The sequence below is a fragment of the Emys orbicularis genome, chromosome 1 (genome assembly GCF_028017835.1).
Source record: "Emys orbicularis isolate rEmyOrb1 chromosome 1, rEmyOrb1.hap1, whole genome shotgun sequence".
Taxonomy (NCBI): domain Eukaryota; kingdom Metazoa; phylum Chordata; order Testudines; family Emydidae; genus Emys; species Emys orbicularis.
Window position 1 is genome coordinate 372,075,563 of NC_088683.1, and position 17,711 is coordinate 372,093,273.

Here is a 17,711-nt window from a genome sequence, read left to right on the forward strand (position 1 = left end):
GGGCTCGAATGCCAGAGCCCTGTGACAGTAAACAGGGTGGGGAGAGGTGTCCCACCCAGGAGAAGTAGACCCTCCCCCAGGGGTTCTCCCCAGACTGTTTTAACCTCTTTCCTTCCCCACCCCCCTGCTCAAAGAAAGAGCTAAATAGGATTCTGTAGTAAGATGAAGCCCTGAAACATAAATCCTTGTATCAGAGGCCCGGTATGAGGCCTAAGGCCTGAACTAAAGAAATGGTCAAGACTTTGCTAACATAAAGCAAAGTTAAGCTGTGAGCGAGAGGCAGGAAGGGCAGATGTTGCAAAAATACACATACCTAAAAGGTACCAGAACACTCCGATACTTCCACATTCCACACAGATAACAAGGAACAGGCTGACCCATCCTAAAGATGGGAAAAAGGGTACAATGATGGATAGAGTTGTTTTGTTTGAAACAACATGTACAAGGTGAGAGGCAGCACCTTACTGCATAGAGGGGTTGTACCTTGCTATGTAGAGGGGTTGTACCTCGATACGTCAGGAGTGATGTGTAACACTGTTAGCACTGGAATGCGTTACCTAGGGAGGTGGTGGAATCTCCTTCCTTAGAGGTTTTAAGGCCCGGCTTGACAAAGCCCTGGCTGGGATGATTTAGTTGGGAATCGGTCCTGCTTTGAGCAGGGGGTTGGACTAGATGACCTCATGAGGTCCCTTCCAACCCTGATATTCTATGATTCTATGTAACTTCTTTGTACCTGTGTATAAGAATGCATCCCTGGGGTGGTGTCTTTCTCCAGCCTAGGGGGCAGTGGAGTGTCCCACCACTGACTGAGCCAGTCCATTGTCAGGGAGCACATACGTACTAGCAGAACTATACTAGCAGACATCTGATCCAGGGAGCTAGAGACTGAGGTTTGTTTGGCAATAAACCTGGCCAGATGCCTTCGTACCTTATCAGAGTCTGTGGTCATTGGGGGTTCTCCCGGGGTCTGCTGTGTCAGCTCTCTGTGCAGAGCCGATTAACCTTGAGAGGATGACGAAGGTGATGACTCCCTCCTTCAGCCTTTCCTCTGATTCCCACCCAAAGAACAGTCTCTTCCAGAGCGGGAGTTCATTTGCTTCTTGGTGTGATGGAGAGACCGAAGTTATGGTAGGTAAGTCAGGACTCCTGGGCTCTGTCTGTCATCCTGCCACTCATTCTCTGTGTGACTTTGACCAATTCATGTCCCCCGTACCTCAGTTTACCTATCTATATAATGGGGATATGTTCATAGTGACTTTCCTTTGCTAGGTGTTTTCACGATCCTTCAATGAAAGGTGCTACACAGTATGATGATAGTTACTGATGAGAATTACTGATCTCTGATCTCTTAGCAACAGCCCCATGTGTCTGCAACGAGTATTCTTGTCTCCGTTCAGTCATCTGTCTCCAGATCTGTCTGTCTACTATCTACCCATCAATCCTGGGCATTTACAGGGTGTCACACCCCATGGAGATCTAGGCATTATCCCTAGTTTTCTTAATAATCAACTATAATTTTAAAATATACACAAATGCACAGAACAGCCAATTCCTCTCTGCCTCAGTGGAGAGCTCATGATTTCTCATCTCCCTTTGGGAAGGTCCCTTACTTACTGTTTACTCCCAAAACTGGATAAATAGCACAGAAGTGCAGACAGGGTTGTCTCCAGCCTGTTTACATTCATATGCAGCTTCTCCACTAGAGGCTGAGCAAAATCCACTGGGACTGCACAGAGCTATATTATAAACAGTGCACAACCCTGTGTCGGCTCTCAGTGTGGGATGCTGCTGCAGATGCTGGGGTGAGAGAGGTGTGGGACACGGCTACCTGAGTGGGATTCCCAGGGAAGACACTTCTGTCTCAGAATTCACAGGTACCCATCTCTTGTTGAGGAGCTCACCTGCTCGCCAACCCAGTGCAAGGTGAGCATGATGGGATAGAGAATAGGTTTGTGGTCCTTTCTGCTCTGCACAGCCATTAAACATCCCAGTGCCCTTGCCATACGGGATGAGTTTTCTCCAGTATCACTGGCCAAAATCTTACTCTTTTCTATGTACCGTCCTGGCTCATGGCATCCAGACCCACGGTGGCTGCATTTCAGTGGCACAGGGGATCCTTCAGGTGTTAGTAGATGTACAATACAAGGCCAAATTCTGAGGCCATGGCCTGTACTTTGCTCAGGCTCCACTGAGGCAAAACTCCCCTTGGAGTGAGAACTGAGTAAAGACCTCAGGAGCCAGCTGTGTGCTAATGCACAGAGATTCTCACCTCCTCCTCTCGCATCTTAGGACTCTGGGGCTGTTATCTGATGTTTATCTACTGGCTCCGTTAATGCAGTCCAAAACTGCATTTTCTTTTTCAGCAATAGCAAAAATTCCCACACCCCTGACAGATGTAGCTATATCAACCTATATCCTGCGTAGACAGCATGTGGTCAGTGGAAGAATTCTTCGATTGACCTCGCTACCAGCTCTCAGGGAGGTGCATTACTTATGGTGATGAGAGAACCCCTGCTGTCTGCGTAAGTAGTGTCTATGCTGGAGCACTATGGCAGTGCTGTTTTAGCATTTTAGATGTAGACAATCCCTCAAGCAGATCTTCGAGAAAAGCATCGAGTCTGGATCTGCAGACATGGGGAGGTGGAGAATCCACAACTTCTCTTTGCAGTTTGTTCCAAAGGTTAATCACTCTCAGTGCTAAACATTTGGCCCTTACTTCCACCTGGAATTTGTCTGGCTTCAGTTTCCAGTGATTGGACCTTCCTCTGCCTTTCTCCGCTAGATTTCATAGCCCATTATTATCCATGATTTTCTGCACATGAAAGTACCCACTTTTTTCTCCCCATGAAAAGTCTCACTTAATAGTCTTTTTGATATGATAAATAGATGAATCGCTCTTAGCCACTCACTGTCCGGTATTTTCTCCAGACGCCAATCACTTTTGTGGCTCTTTTCTCCACCCTCTCCAATTTTTCAACATCCTTTTTGAAATGTGGACCCCAGAACTGGATGCGGTCGGATTCACCAATGCCATGTGCAGAGGTAAAATCCTTCCCCTGCTCCAACTCCCCTGTTTATCCATCCAAGGATCGCATCACCCCTTTTGGCCGCAGCATCGCACTGGGAGCTCACAATGAGTTTGTTGTCCTCAGTGACCCCTAAATCCTTTTCAGGGTCCCTGTGTTCCATAATACAGTGCCCTAGTCTGTGGGTCCGGCCTGCATTGCCTGTTCTGTGAGGATAACTTGGCATTTGACTGTATTAAAACATTTTGTTTGCAAGGGCCTTAATTTCCAAATGCTCCAGATCAACTGATATGCTTTCCCTGGCCTCCTCAGTGTAATCACTCTGCCAGTCTTTGTGTCATCCACAATTTTTATCTGCAGTGATTTTCTATTTGCTTCCTGATCATTTATATAAATATCGAATAGCATTCGGTCTAGAACTGGTCCCTGCAGAACCCCACTAGAAACATCCCCCTTCACTGACACTGGCCCATTGACAACGGCTTTCTGAGATCATTTAGCCACCCTTTAGTTCATTTAATGTGTGCTCTACTGTTACTGTATAGTGTTCATTTTTTTATCTGACTATTTTCCTCACTATATCAAATGCTGCAGAGAGATTGAACTGCATTGCATTTGTGCGGTTCTCTTGATTAGCTAAATGTGCACTCTCATTAAAGGATGAAATCAGGTTTATTTGAGAAGACCGGTTTTCCATAAACCCTATTGTTGACTGGCATTATTTATATTCCTAGACTTTTGTTTGAACTAATCCCATACAAGTTTTTCCATTATTTCCTAACCATGTCAAATCTTTTTTTATAAATTTTCCTTTAATTTTTTTTAGTTTACGTTTAACACAGAGCTGTCCTGTATTTGTTCTTTCTTTCTTCCTTTTGCTCTGCTACTGCCTGATTGCATACTTCTCCTTATTTCCTGAACCTTTTCTATCTTTTCTGAAACATTAACAAATTTCCTTTCTTCCTCTAGCAATTCGCCTAAACCTTTTCTAGGATTTCTTTTTTTCTGAATATACTTCATAACCTCTTTTTTTGATCTGCAGCCTTGCCAAACATGGATTTTCCCTGATGTCTTTTTTCAGAGTAGTAGCCGTGTTAGTCTGTATCCGCAAAAAGAACAGGAGTACTTGTGGCACCTTCGTCCCTAATCAATTTTCATAACCTCTGATTTGTATTGCTTGCTATTTTTCCATGTTCACATTTGTTATATATTGCTTCCCCCCACCCCAACTGCATCCGTCACTTTGACACTGAACTGGGTTTTTATCCAAAGTTGCCCATTTTCTTGACTGTGGAATTGTGACTTTTTAGCTAGCTAATAAAATCTCCTTAAAGAACTCCCAAATTTAATTCCCAGTTTTTGGTCTACATTTTTCAACCCAATCAGTTTTGTTCATAATTTTCCTCAGCTTTGGGGATTTAGCCCTTTTGAAGCACTAAGTATCCATAAATATTACTATTTGGGACCTCTTTTCTGTTTGTCCATTTGAATGTAAACACTTCCATTCTTTGTCTCTTCTCTAAAGTAAACAGTCCCAGAGTTTTCAGTCTGTCCATATATAGCAGCCTCCCACATTCTCATAGCATGTCTCAGAAATCCACTTTCTATTTTCTATAGACTCTATAGATTCTGGGTGACCAAAACTGAGCATATATCCAGAGCAGGTTATTCTCCATCAGATTCCTTAGGCATCTGAACATTGTCTTTGTTTTTGCCACTGCTGTGAATGAACAGGTGTTTCTGTGAAGATGCTATCAATGATGCCCAGGTCTCTTCCCAGAGGTGTGTTCTAGCTGGAATGTTTCACCCTGGCACATGTCTTGGCAAAGCTTTTGTTTTTTTCTACTCTCAGATTTTCAGTTCCTGGGTGAATGGGGATCTCCCTACAGCATGGACTCTCTAGCCTGGGTTTCATTAAATTAAGGAATAATAATGGATAACCATTATCCACACTCGTGTTTCCTGCTGGTGCCTCTTACAGTTTCCCACACCATGCTGTGTAGGAATTATTGAGGCACAAAGCACCATAAAATATTGAATTGGCATTAGTAGGGTCAGTTGTTAATAATTCATTTCTCTGAACAGACAAAATGTTATTTTTCAATGTCTGAAGAGCAATCAATCTGATTCACCCATGAGAACAGCCTCCAGTAGTGCATATAGTGTCTTAAATTAACTTTGTCTCTCCATCCAGGTATTTGTACTGTGACCATCACCCTACAGCCTGGGCACATAAAGGAAGTCAGGGGAACGTATGGTATATGCAAGAGGCACCGTTTGCCTCACAGTTGGACACATTCTCCCATACTCCATGTCAGGTTCCAACACAACTGACTTCACCAACCCCTCCACCTTCATCCTGCTGGGCATTCCTGGCCTGGAGAGGGCCCATGTCTGGATCTCCATCCCCTTCTGTGCCATGTACGCAATAGCTCTCTTGGGGAACTTCACCATCCTGTTCATTGTGAAGATGGAGCCAAGCCTCCATGGGCCCATGTATTATTTCCTCTGCATGCTGGCCATCAATGACCTGGTCCTGTCCACGTCGATCCTGCCCAAAATGCTGAGCATCTTCTGGTTCAATTCCAGGGAGATATATTTCAGTGCCTGCCTCACCCAGATGTACTTTATTCACTGCTTTTCAGTGATGGAGTCTGGGATCTTCGTGGCTATGGCTTTCGACCGCTATGTGGCCATCTGTGATCCCCTGAGACATTCCACCATCCTGACAAACCCTGTGGTGGCCAAGATTGGGCTGGCCGTGGTGCTGCGTGGCAGCATGCTCTCACTGCCCTGTCCCTTACTGGCGAGGCAGTGGCCATATTGCAGAACCAACATAATCCCCCACTCATACTGTGAGCACATAGCCGTGGTGAAACTGGCCTGTGCCGACATCCGTGTCAGTAGTTACTACAGCCTCTCTGTTGCATTCTTGGTGACCGCTCTGGATGTGTTTTTTATCACCATGTCCTATATCCAAATCCTCAGGGCCATCTTTAGTCTCCCCACAAAGGACTCCCAGCTCAAGACTTTTGGGACCTGCGGCTCCCACCTTTGTGCCATCTTAGCTTTTTACATCCCAGATCTCTTCTCTTCCCTCACACACCGGTTTGGCCACAATGTGCCCCTGCATTTCCAAATTCTCAGTGCCAACGTGTACCTCCTGGTGCCCCCCTTGCTACACCCCATCATCTACGGGGTAAGGACCAAAGAGATCCAGGACAGGTTGCTTCAGCTCTTCACTCATAAAGGGACCTAAAGTTTACTCCTGGTGCTCTGGCTTTCCAAACATGCTCTGATCAGAGCTGGCTGGTGACTTGGTGCTGGGCCCTCTTTCCTGAATCACTTACTGGACAGTCACAGAGACATTAATCCCTTTCCTGAACTTATTGTGCTGTGTAAGCATAACAAACAGGGGAATCATTCTGTGTCCAATTCACTGGGTTTCCACCTTTCAAGTTGCTGGTATCTGGATCCCCAAAACCCCACACCTTGCCCTGTCTTCTGCCAAGACTCTGCCTTTTTTTCTTAACTCTTCCCCTCCAAGGCCCCGCCCCTGTCCTTCGTCCTCTCTTCCCCTCCCCCTGTCACTCACTGGATCATTTCCACATCCCTCACCCCACCTGCAGCTGCAAGGGAGCATTTTCAGATTTTGGTAGGGGTGACAACCGTTACCATGATTCCAGGGGCTACTTAGGCTCTTGAAAACTATTGGAAGATAAATTAGCAATTAGCTGCCAGGAGCACAGTATCTAATTCCTATATAAAAGAGAGAAAATTAAATAAAGATTAGACCCACTCAGCCCTAATACTAACATGTTCTGATATCTTGTGGCAAGTCACTTAAGGGACACTGTTTAGGTTTTAAATGTTAATGTATATTTTTGCTTTCTTACTAACTGCAGAGAGAGAGACCCCATCAGGACTCCTATGTTCTATCTCAGCTCTGGGAGAGGAGTGGTTTCCAGTAGGTTACAGTGGGGTGGGGTGCAGATTCATCTGGGGTCTATATATGAACATCAGAATAGCTATACAAGGTAAGATCAATGGTCCTTGAAGCCCAGTATCCTGTTTATAGACAGTTTACCAGAAACTTTAAAGGGACATATAGACAATGATATTATTACACCCAAGTTTCATCTAATAATATTTCCTTTTGATCTCTGAATTAAAAGAATACCGCCCTAGACAGGAACTCTTTGGTTACATTGTTAACCTCTAACAAGCTATACATTCACTATCAGCTCTTGTTCCAGCTCAGGTGGTAGCTAGGGGATTCCTCATGATGGCTCCTCCCTTTGTTCTGCTCCACCCATTTATATCTCTTTTGCATAAGGCGGGAATCCTTTGTCCCTCTCTGGGTTCCCACCCCCCCTTCTCAATGGAAAAGCACCAGGCTAAAGATGGATTCCAGTTCAGGTGACATGATCACATGTCACTGTAAGACCCCAAGCCTTCATTCCTCCCAGTCTGACTCACAGGAAGGCTTGCCTGCAAACAGAGCCATCCAGTCAATTGTCCTGGTTGATGGGAGCCATCAAGATTCCAAACCATCATTAATGGTCCACACTTTGCATAATTATAATAGGCCCTCAGAGTTATATTTCATATTTCTAGTTTCAGATACAAGAGTGGTACATTTATAGAAAGAGGATGAACACACTCAGTAGATTATAAGCTTTGTAATGATATCTTACAAGAGACCTTTTGCATGAAGCATATTCCAGTTACATTATATTCACTCATTAGCATATTTTTATAAAATCATATAGATTGCAACATCACACAGGAGTGATGATATATGGAACCCAGCAACCGCCCCCATCAGCGTTTTGGTAGCTTTCTTTCTAGGGACACATTACTAGAGTGAAAGAGAAGCAAATTCTGAAGTAGGCATACCAAGGAATGCCACTACACAGTCAGCAATCACGTAGGCACCAAAAGCTTCAGTAGCGCAAGACTGCCACTGTGAGAATATACACCCAGACCCCTTTAAGCACATTCCCAGAGATGGATCCAGACAGCGTTCAGTTTGCAAGCAGGCTACCATTCATTTGGCATTTGCAATGAAGATGATGATGATGACGACTGATCATATGTTGTGGCAAAACATCTGTTGATCCAGTAATGTGTGTGAGGCAGAGGTCTGACAAACAGAAAGTGCAGGTGACACTCTCTGAAGAAGGAAAGTGAGAGGGACATTTTTCAGGGGGGTCACATATTGTGTGTGTGATGGGTAGCAGGGAAAACACTTTCATTTTGCTTTGCTGTGCACCTCTGCTTGCTTTTCTCCTGTGGTACAGACCAGAATGCAGTCTTTTTCAGGATATGGATGTATGTCTTATATAAAAATATAAAATTAGATCTCAGAGAGCTCTCATTCGATAGATATATTGCTGTGACACTCTGTACCCTAAAGCAACACCCTGGCACCATCATATTCACCACTGTTATATAATTGCAACACATCTTGTACAAAATATGTCATGTTATGTGTCAATGGAAAAGTTGTGGTTTTCTGAATATGATTATCCTATTTGTATGCATGTCTCATTTTTGTATCTGAAGTTATGAATATTGATTATGTACCTGTATTTCAAATATGTTTGCTTCTGTGGTAACTCCCACATGATAGTTTATGTTGATACATGTTCGGCTGCATATGTGTGTTCTCCCTGTGTGCTGTTACAGCTCTGCACAGACAGTTGGAACAGCAAACCGCCCAATGACCAAAAGATCTGTTAAGGTACGAAGGCACCCAGCCAGGTTTATTGCCGATGAAGCAGGGTCCTAGCTCCCTGGATCAATGTCTACAGTTACTCTAGCACATGTATGCCCATGACAATGGATGCTGCTCAATCAGTGGTGGGATTTTCCACTTTGCCCTCGGCTCGCCAAAAATACACCCTCTGAGTCTCCATTTTATACATCAGTACAAACAAGTTTCATATTGCCACTCTGATGTAGTTAGTTAACACCCTGTGTTGTAGCTGGTTACCACTCATCACCTTGTACATCTCTATCCATCACACTGTCATCCTGACCTTATCTTTAGGGTGGATCAGTGTGTTCCTTTCACCTTTGTGGAATGTGTTGGTATCGAGGTGTTCTTGTATCATCGTTCTGGAATGTGTTTGCATGAGTGCTCTGTGCCTAGCACCTCTTAGAAATGTGTGTTTTTGCAATATCAGCCCTATTATTGCCAGATTCTGTGAGCAGGGCCTGCCTCTTGCTCATAACTTAACTATCCTTTATAGCAGAAAGCTTTGACCATTACTTTATCCTGGGCTTCAGGCTTCACACCAGGACTGTGATACAAGGGCTTATGTTTCAGGCCCTCTTCCTACTACAGTTTACATCCAATATAGCCAGCACATTGTGAATGGACTATTCAAGTTGATGGCCAATCAATGAATGCAATAGGCTATGGAGGAAGCTTATCCCCAACTGATGGACTTTCCTGTGGATGTTCTAGCCAGAATATGGGCTATGGCCCCGCTATGACTCACTGAAGCCTGCACTTTTCCACTAACTGTGTTGGGGGATTTATTTGGAAAAATGAAGTTCCCTCCCAATGGCAGAAGCTATAAAAGGGAGAAGTGACATAACCATTTGTTCTCATTCCTCCGCTCCCCACAACTGAACAACTGAAAAAATGTCTAGAGGAAAAAGAACGGTTATGGAAATAAAACAACAAGAAAATGAGGAGAAAGAGGGAGAGCAGAAATACCAGTTGGACTTGCTGGAAAAGCAGAACCAGAACCCTCCCAACTCTCCAGAAATCCACAAATGGGAACAGTTGTGTCCTGCATTCAACGAAGCAGGTGATATTGCTGAATACTTCACTACCTTTGAGTGGCTGCGTGTGACTCATAAGATTCTTGATGACCAGAAGATGCCCACTTTAGTTGCCAAGTTAACTGGTAAATCTCTGGATATATTCAATAAAATGCTAATTGAGAATGCTTTAGATTATTGTAAATTCAAAGCAATGGTTTTGAAACAATTTCAGATTATCCCTCAAAAATATAGAGTGAAATTTTGGAATCTTAAAAGGGGGGCTGGTGTGAGTAATGTGGACTATATAAACAAAATGAGAGATTTGATGGAGAAGTGGGTAAGGGGCAAAGGTGTTACAAGCTTTGAAGGAATGTTTGACCTTGTAGCTCAGGAGCATTTCTTAAACTTGATTGTTAGAGGGCTTTCCCTTAACCCTCTCCCCTTGTTCTTGTCATGCAGACAGAGAGCAGAAGACCAGAAGTCTGAAGTGCAGACAATGCAATGTTTATTGGGGTTAGTTCCAAGCAAAGATATCCATAGCTCTACATGCTGGTAGAGTCTGTTTTCCAGTGTTCCATTCCCAGCTGTGACGCTGCAGAACCTTACCCTGTGTCCATGTTCCCCATTCCCTATTCACCATTCCCACCTCCTCCTTCTTAGCAGGCCAAATATACCTGCAATGCACAACCACAATCCCACCCCTTACAATTTATGGCCCTGTTCTGTTTTGGAGGGTCATGCATCCACCGTCTTCGTCCCACCTCCTTGGTATCCCATGGAAGGGGTGAGGAGTGAGGTAGTGCTATGTTCAGGGACTGGCATTTCTTTGGACTTTTAGTGTTTTAAACCGTCTACCCAATCCCCACTTACCCCTCCAAACTGTTTGCTTGACCTTGCCTTGAGGTAGGAGTTGAGGCAATCTGAAAGTGTGCTCCTACATTACACTCCCACCATGCCCTGTAACACTTTAGCTCTATCCCGTATCATTTCTTATTGTACTAAAAGCCCATCTGTTTGTGGGAAATGCAACAGACAGTCTCTTTGTTCATTGTTCCTCACACATATTAGTATAAGTTATAAGAGTATCAAAAAGTCAAACCCAATATTCTATCTAACAAACAAGCCTATATGCTAACAATGATAGTTACTGTTGAGAATTTCTGATCTCCGATCCCTTAGTGACAGCTCCATGTGCCTACAGAAAGTATTTGTGTTTCCCCTAAGTCATCTGTCTCCAGATATTTCTGACTACTATCTACCCAGTCACCCTGGGCATTTACAGGGTATCAGACCATATGGAGAGCTAGGTATTATCCGTAGGTTTTTTTCTAAATATACACAAATACACAGAGTAGAAAATTGTTCTCTGACTCAGCACAGAGCCCAAGAGTTCTCATTTCCCTTTGGGAAGGTCCCATAATTACTGTTTATTTCTAAAGCTGGATAAAGAGCACAGAAGCGCAGACATGGAAAGAGAGACTTTGGCTAGAGTGTGTCTAGTCTCCAGCCTGTTTACATTCAGATGCTGCTTCTCCCCTAGAGGCTGAGCGAACCCCACTGGGATTGCACAGAGCTATATTATAAATGGTGCACACACCTGTGTGGGCTCTCAGCATGGAATGTTGCTGCAGATACTGGGGTGAGAGAGGTGTGGGACACGGCTACCTGAGGGGTATTCCCCAGGAAGACACTTCCATCTTATAATTCACAGGTACCCATCTCTTGCTAAGGAGCTCACCTGCTCGACAAACCCTGTGCAACGTGGGCGTCATGGGATAGAGAGTAAGTCTGTGGTCCTTTCTGCTCTGCACAGTCATTGAACATCCCAGGGCCCTTCCCATAGGTGATGAGTTTGCTCCAGTATCATGGGGCAAAATGTCCCTCAGAGCTGTGCCCCTGCCCACCCTGGCTGATGGCCTCCAGCCCCAAGGTGGCTGCACTTCAGTGGCACAGTGGATCCTTCATGGTGAAAGGTGTTAGTAGATGTACAATACAAGGCCAAATTCTGAGGCTATGGCCCATAGTGTGCTCAGGTCCTACTGAGTGAAAACATCCCTTAGAATAAGTACTGACCCCAGGAGCCAGCCATGTGTTAATGGACAGAGATTGTCACATCCTCCTCTTACATCTCAGGGCTCTGGCTGTTAACGGGGGTGGGGGAGGGATGTTACCTGACTTTTATCTGCTGGCAAACATGAGAGTTTTGCGAGCGAGTTCTCCAGGTGAAGAAGGAGCGATTACATGACCCTTGGGGTAATTTTTGGTCTATAGTGTGTATGTTTGTGTATGTGATGTCCTTGCTGTTTGTTGAAATATACTGTGTGGTCTGTTTGTTTGGGGGACCATCTGCTGACCTTGTGTGTGCTGAGCCTAGTGGTCTGCTAGGCAAGGCTGAGAGCTGTGAGCTTCATAATGAGTCTTTAAGCCCTAAGCCCTTTAGCACCCATGGACCCTTTACCAGGGGGCGGGGTTACTCAGGAAGACGAGGGCTTAAAAAAGCCCACTCCTAAGCGACCAGAGAACCTAGTGAACCAGAGCGGCTAACGGGAGTTTTGCAAGGCACTTTATAGGGGGAGTGTGTGGGCGGGGGCTAGACAAACTTTACATTCCTTAAACTTAAAGGCAAAAACACCCCCTGATAAAAACAAAACAACAACAAAGGAACGACCTTCAGAAATAAAAGAGAATGCAGGCAGAAGTCCAGCAACAGAGTGGCGGCTACCCAGTTTATTGCACCCAATGCAGCATGTATGATTACCTGCCCTATGGGTGGGGGGCATATGTGTGCATTTAGTGCAAGGAGCTCCTGGCCCTCAGAGACTGTGTATGTCTCTGGAGACCAGAGTGGCTGAACTGAAGGAGCTAAGGAAGATGGAGAGGTACACAGATGAGGCTTTACAAAACATAGTAGAACTATCCCACCTCTGGTCTGACAGCCTCTGTGCTGTTGAGGAGAATGAAATTCTCAGGAAAGAGAACATCCAACTGGAGCAGAAGAAAATGATCCCATACTTGGGGGAGAGAACTCCAGTTATTAGGAAGAGACTGGTAACAGTTAGGGGGGATTAGGTCATTAGAAATATAGATAGCTGGGTTTGTGAATACTGGGAGAAACACATTGTGACTTGCCCACAATTCTGGGAGAAACACATGGTGCGAAGGTTGCGGATCTATCGAGACATCTGGATAGACTTATCTGCAGTGCTTGGGAGGAGCCGGTGGTCGTGGTACATGTAGATACCAGTGACATAGGGAAGGGTAGGAGAGAGGTCCTGGAGGCCAAATTTAGGCTCCTAGGTAAGATATTCAAGTCAAGGACCTCCCTGATAGCATTCTCTGAGATGCTACCAGTTCCACGTGCAGGGTGAGCTAGACAGGCAGAACTGCGGGGTCTCAATGCGTGGATGAGACGATGGTGTAGGGAGGAAGGGTTTAGATTTATTAGGAACTGGGGAACCTTTTGGGAAAGGCGGAGCCAATACAGCAATGATGGGTTCCACCTAAGCAAAAATGGAACCAGATTGCTGGCACTTAAAATTAAAAAGGTCGTAGAGCAGTTTTTAAACTAAGGGCTGGGGGAAAGTTGAGAGGTGCAGAGGAGCACTTGGTTTGGACATACACATCTCTTAGGGGAGAATCTATTAATGGAAATTCTCTATGTCCTAGTAAGGAGGAGAGGATGGAAAATGATAAAATACAGGCAGGACCTGATGAGAAACTGTCAAATGAAAAAACTCCCATTCAATTACATCATGTAATGGCAGTCAGCTGAAAGGTGACAAGTGTTTAAAGTGCTTATATACCAATGCTAGAAGTCTAACTAATAAGATGGGTGAACTAGAGTGCCTCATATTAAATGAGGATATTGATATAATAGGCATCATAGAAACTTGGTGGAATGAAGATAATCAATGGGACACAGTAATACCAGGGTAGAAAATGTATCAGAAGGACAAAACAGGTTGTGCTGGTGGGGGAGTGGCACTATATGTGAAAGAAAGTGTAGAATCAAATGAAGTAAAAATTTTAAATGAACCAAACTGTACCATAGCATTTCTATGGATAGTAATTCCATGCTCGAATATTAAGAATGTAGCAGTAGGGATATACTACTGAGCGCCTGACCAGGATGGTGATAGTGACTGTGAAATGCTCAGGGAGATTAGAGAGGCTATAAAAATTAAAAATAAAAAACTCAGTAATAAAGGGGGATTTCAACTATCCCCATATTGCCTGGGTACACGTCACCTCAGAACTGGACGCAGAGATAAAAGTGTTTTGACACCTTAAATGACTGGTTCTTGGAGCAGCTAGTCCTGGAACCCACCAGAGGAGAGGCAATTCTTGATTTAGTCTTAAGTGGAGCACAGGATCTGGTCCAAGTTTTTAATATAGCTGAACCGCTTGGTAACAGTGACCATAATATAATTCGAGTTAACATTCCTGAGGCGGGGAAAACACCACAGCAGCCCAACACTGTAACATTTAATTTCAGAAAGGAGAACTACACAAAAATGAGGAAGTTAATGAAACAGAAATTTAAAAGGTACAATGTGAAAAGTGAAATCCCTGCTAGCTGCATGGAAACTTTTTAAAGACACCGTAATAGAGGCTCACCTTAAACATACACTCCAAATTAAAATACACAATAAAAGAACCAAAAAAGTGCCAATGTGGCTAAACAACAAAGTAAAAGAAGCAGTGAGAGGAACAAAGGTGTCCTTTAAAAAGTAGAAGTTAAATCCTAGTGAGGAAAGTAGAAAGGAGCATAAACTCTGGCAACTGAAATGTAAAAATATAATTAGGAAGGCCAAAAACTAATTTGAAGAACAGGTAGCCAAAGACTCACACAGTAATAGTATTTTTGTAAGTACATCAGAAGCAGAAAGCTGCTAAACAACCAGTGGGGCCTCTCGACAATAGAGATGCTAAAGGAGCACTCAAGGACGAAAAGGCCATTGCAGAGAAACTAACTGAATTCTTGCATCAGTCTTCATGGCTGAAGATGTGAGGGAGTTTCCCAAACCTGAGCCATTCTTTTTAGGTATCAAATCTGAGGAACTATCCGAGATTGAGCTCCCATTAGAGGAGGCATTGGAACCAGTTAATAAAATAAACAGCAATAAGTCACCAGGACCAGATGGTATTCACCCAAGAGTTCTGAAGGAACTTAAATGTGAAATTGCAGGACTACTAACTGTAGTCTATAACCTATCATTTAAATCAGCTTCTGTACCAAATGACTCAAGGATAGCTAATGTGACACCAATTTTTTAAAGGGGTTCCAGAGGTGATCCCGGCAATTACAGGCTGGTAAGCCTGACTTCAGTACCGGACAAACTAGTTGAAACTATAGTAAAGAACAAAATTGTCAGACACATAGATGAACATAAGTTTGGGGGATGAGTCAACATGGTTTTTGTAAAGGTAAATCATGCCTCACTAATCCAACAGAATTCTTTGAGGGGGTGAACAAGCATGTGGATCAAGGGTGATCCAGTGGATCTAGTGTACTTAGATTTTCAGGTATCAGAGGGGTAGCCGTGTTAACCTGGATCTGTAAAAAGTAACAAAGAGTTCTGAGGCACCTTATAGACTAACAGATGTATTGGAGCATAAGCTTTCGTGGGTGAATACCCACTTTATTAGACACATGTAATGGAAATTTCCAGAGACAGGTATATATATGCAGGCAAGAGTCAGTCTGGAGATAACGAGGTTAGTTCAATGAGGAAGGGTGAGGCCCTCTGCTAGCAGTTCTAGCACACACAGAAGTCCGAAGTGCAAGCAATTAGATGTTTATTGGGGTTATTTCCAAGCAAGCATATCCATAGGTCTACATGCCGGCAGAGTCTGTTTCCCAGTGTTCCATTCTCAGCTCTTATGCTGCAGAGCATTTACCCCATGTCCCACCTCCCAGCTCTGACATCACAAACCCTTTACCCTGTGTCCCCCTTCCCAGCTCTGATGCCACAGACCCTTTACCCTGTGTGCCCCTTCCCCATTCCCTAGTCCCCATATCCATTTTCCCCATTCCCACTTTCCCAGCTCCTTCTTCTTAGCAGGCTCAAATATACCTGCAATTCATGTAGCCCATTGAAGGGGTGGGCAGAGAGGTTGTGTGGCGGTCAGAGACAGGCATTTCTTTGGTCTCTTAGTGTTTTATACCTTCCCCCCAAGCCCCGTTTGCCCATCCCAACTGGCTGCTTGGCCTTGCCTTGAGATAAGGGTTGAGGCACTCTTACTGTTTAACACTTTATCTGTTCCCATTGTACTAACAAATCCACCTGACTAGGCAAAAGCAACATACACAGTCTTTGTCCCTTGTTTACACATATTAGTATAAGATATAAGAGTATAAAAAAATCAAGCCCAAAATTCTATCCCAGGCTAACGTACAGACCTATATATTGACAAAGATGTGTAGAAATTATTGATGCACAGAGGACCATCAAATATGAAATTCATATTAGTAGGGTCAGTTGTTCATAATTCATTTCTCTGAATAATGAAAATGTCATTTTTCAGTATGTGAAGAGAGACCAATCTGCTTCACCCATGAGAACACCCTCCAGTAGTGCATGTAGTGTCTCATATTAACATTGTCTCTCCATCCAGGCATTTGTACTGCGACCATCACCCTACACCCTAGGCACATACAGGAAGCCAGTGGAACATATGGTACATGCAGGAGACACCGTTCTGTCTCAGAGTTGGACACCTTCTCCCCTACTCCATGTCAGATTCCAACAAAACTGACTTCACAATGCCCTCTACCTTCATCCTGCTGGGCATTCCTAGCCTGGAGATGGCCCATGTCTGGATCTCCATCCCCTTCTGTGCCATGTACGCAATAGCTCTCTTGGGGAACTTCACCATCCTGTTCATTGTGAAGAGGGAGCCGAGCCTCCATGGGCCCATGTACTATTTTCTCTGCATGCTGGCCGTCAGCGACCTGGTCCTGTCCACGTCCACCCTGCCCAAAACTCTGAGCATCTTCTGGTTCAATTCTAGGAAGATTGATTTCAGTGCCTGCCTCACCCAGATGTACTTCATTCACTGCTTCTCAGCGATGGAGTCTGGAATCTTCGTGGCCATGGCGTTTGATCGCTATGTGGCCATCTGTGATCCCCTGAGACATTCCACCATCCTGACAAGCCCCATGGTGGCCAAGATCGGCCTGGCTGTGTTACTGCGCAGCTGCATGCTCATACTCCCCTATCCCTTCCTGGCGAGGCAGTGGCCATATTGCAGAACCAATATTATCCCACACACACACTGTGAGCACATAGCCATAGTGAAGCTGGCTTGTAGCGATATCCGAATCAGTAGTTACTACAGCCTCTCTGTGGGATTCGCTGTGATGGGTCTGGATGTATTTTCTATCGCTGTATCATATACTCAGATTCTCAGGGCCATATTCAGTCTCCACACAAAGGACACGCGGCTCAAGACTTTTGGGACCTGTGTCTCCCACCTCTGTGCCATCTTAGTCTTTTACATTCCACATATCTTCTCCTCCCTCACGTCCCGATTTGGTGAGAATGTGCCCCTGTATTTCCATGTTATCATTGCCAACGTGTACCTCCTGTTGCCCCCCATGCTAAATCCCATCATCTATGGGGTGAGGACTGAACAAATCCAGAACAGGCTGCTCCGACTCTTTACTCATAAAGGGACATAAAGTTTTCTCCTGGTGCTCTGGCTCTCAGACCGAGCTCTGTGCAGAGCTGGCTGGTGGGATGGTGCTGCGCCCTCTTCCCTGAATCACTTAGAGGACAGTAAATGAGTGATTAAACCCTTTCTGACCTTACTGGGAAATCGGTCTATGTACAACTCAATAACTCAGAGGGTTGCCACCTTTCTAATTGCTGGTAACTGGACTCCTGAGGCCCTGCCCTCTGC

At 44.6% G+C, this 17,711-nt stretch overlaps 2 protein-coding genes across 2 annotated transcripts; both read left to right on the forward strand.

The window, feature by feature from the left end:
* Positions 1–292: 292 nt before the first annotated feature.
* Positions 293–6,285, forward strand: LOC135883951 (olfactory receptor 52M1-like). Its single transcript, XM_065411230.1, has 2 exons — positions 293–320; positions 5,315–6,285. The coding sequence occupies exons 1-2, from the start codon at positions 293–295 to the stop codon at positions 6,283–6,285; spliced, it is 999 nt and encodes a 332-aa protein (XP_065267302.1).
* A 10,206-nt stretch (positions 6,286–16,491) lies between these two features.
* On the forward strand, positions 16,492–17,490 carry LOC135895445 (olfactory receptor 52M1-like). Its single transcript, XM_065423557.1, has one exon. It carries the CDS (start codon positions 16,492–16,494, stop codon positions 17,488–17,490), a length of 999 nt encoding a protein of 332 aa, XP_065279629.1.
* The last annotated feature ends 221 nt before the right edge of the window (positions 17,491–17,711 follow it).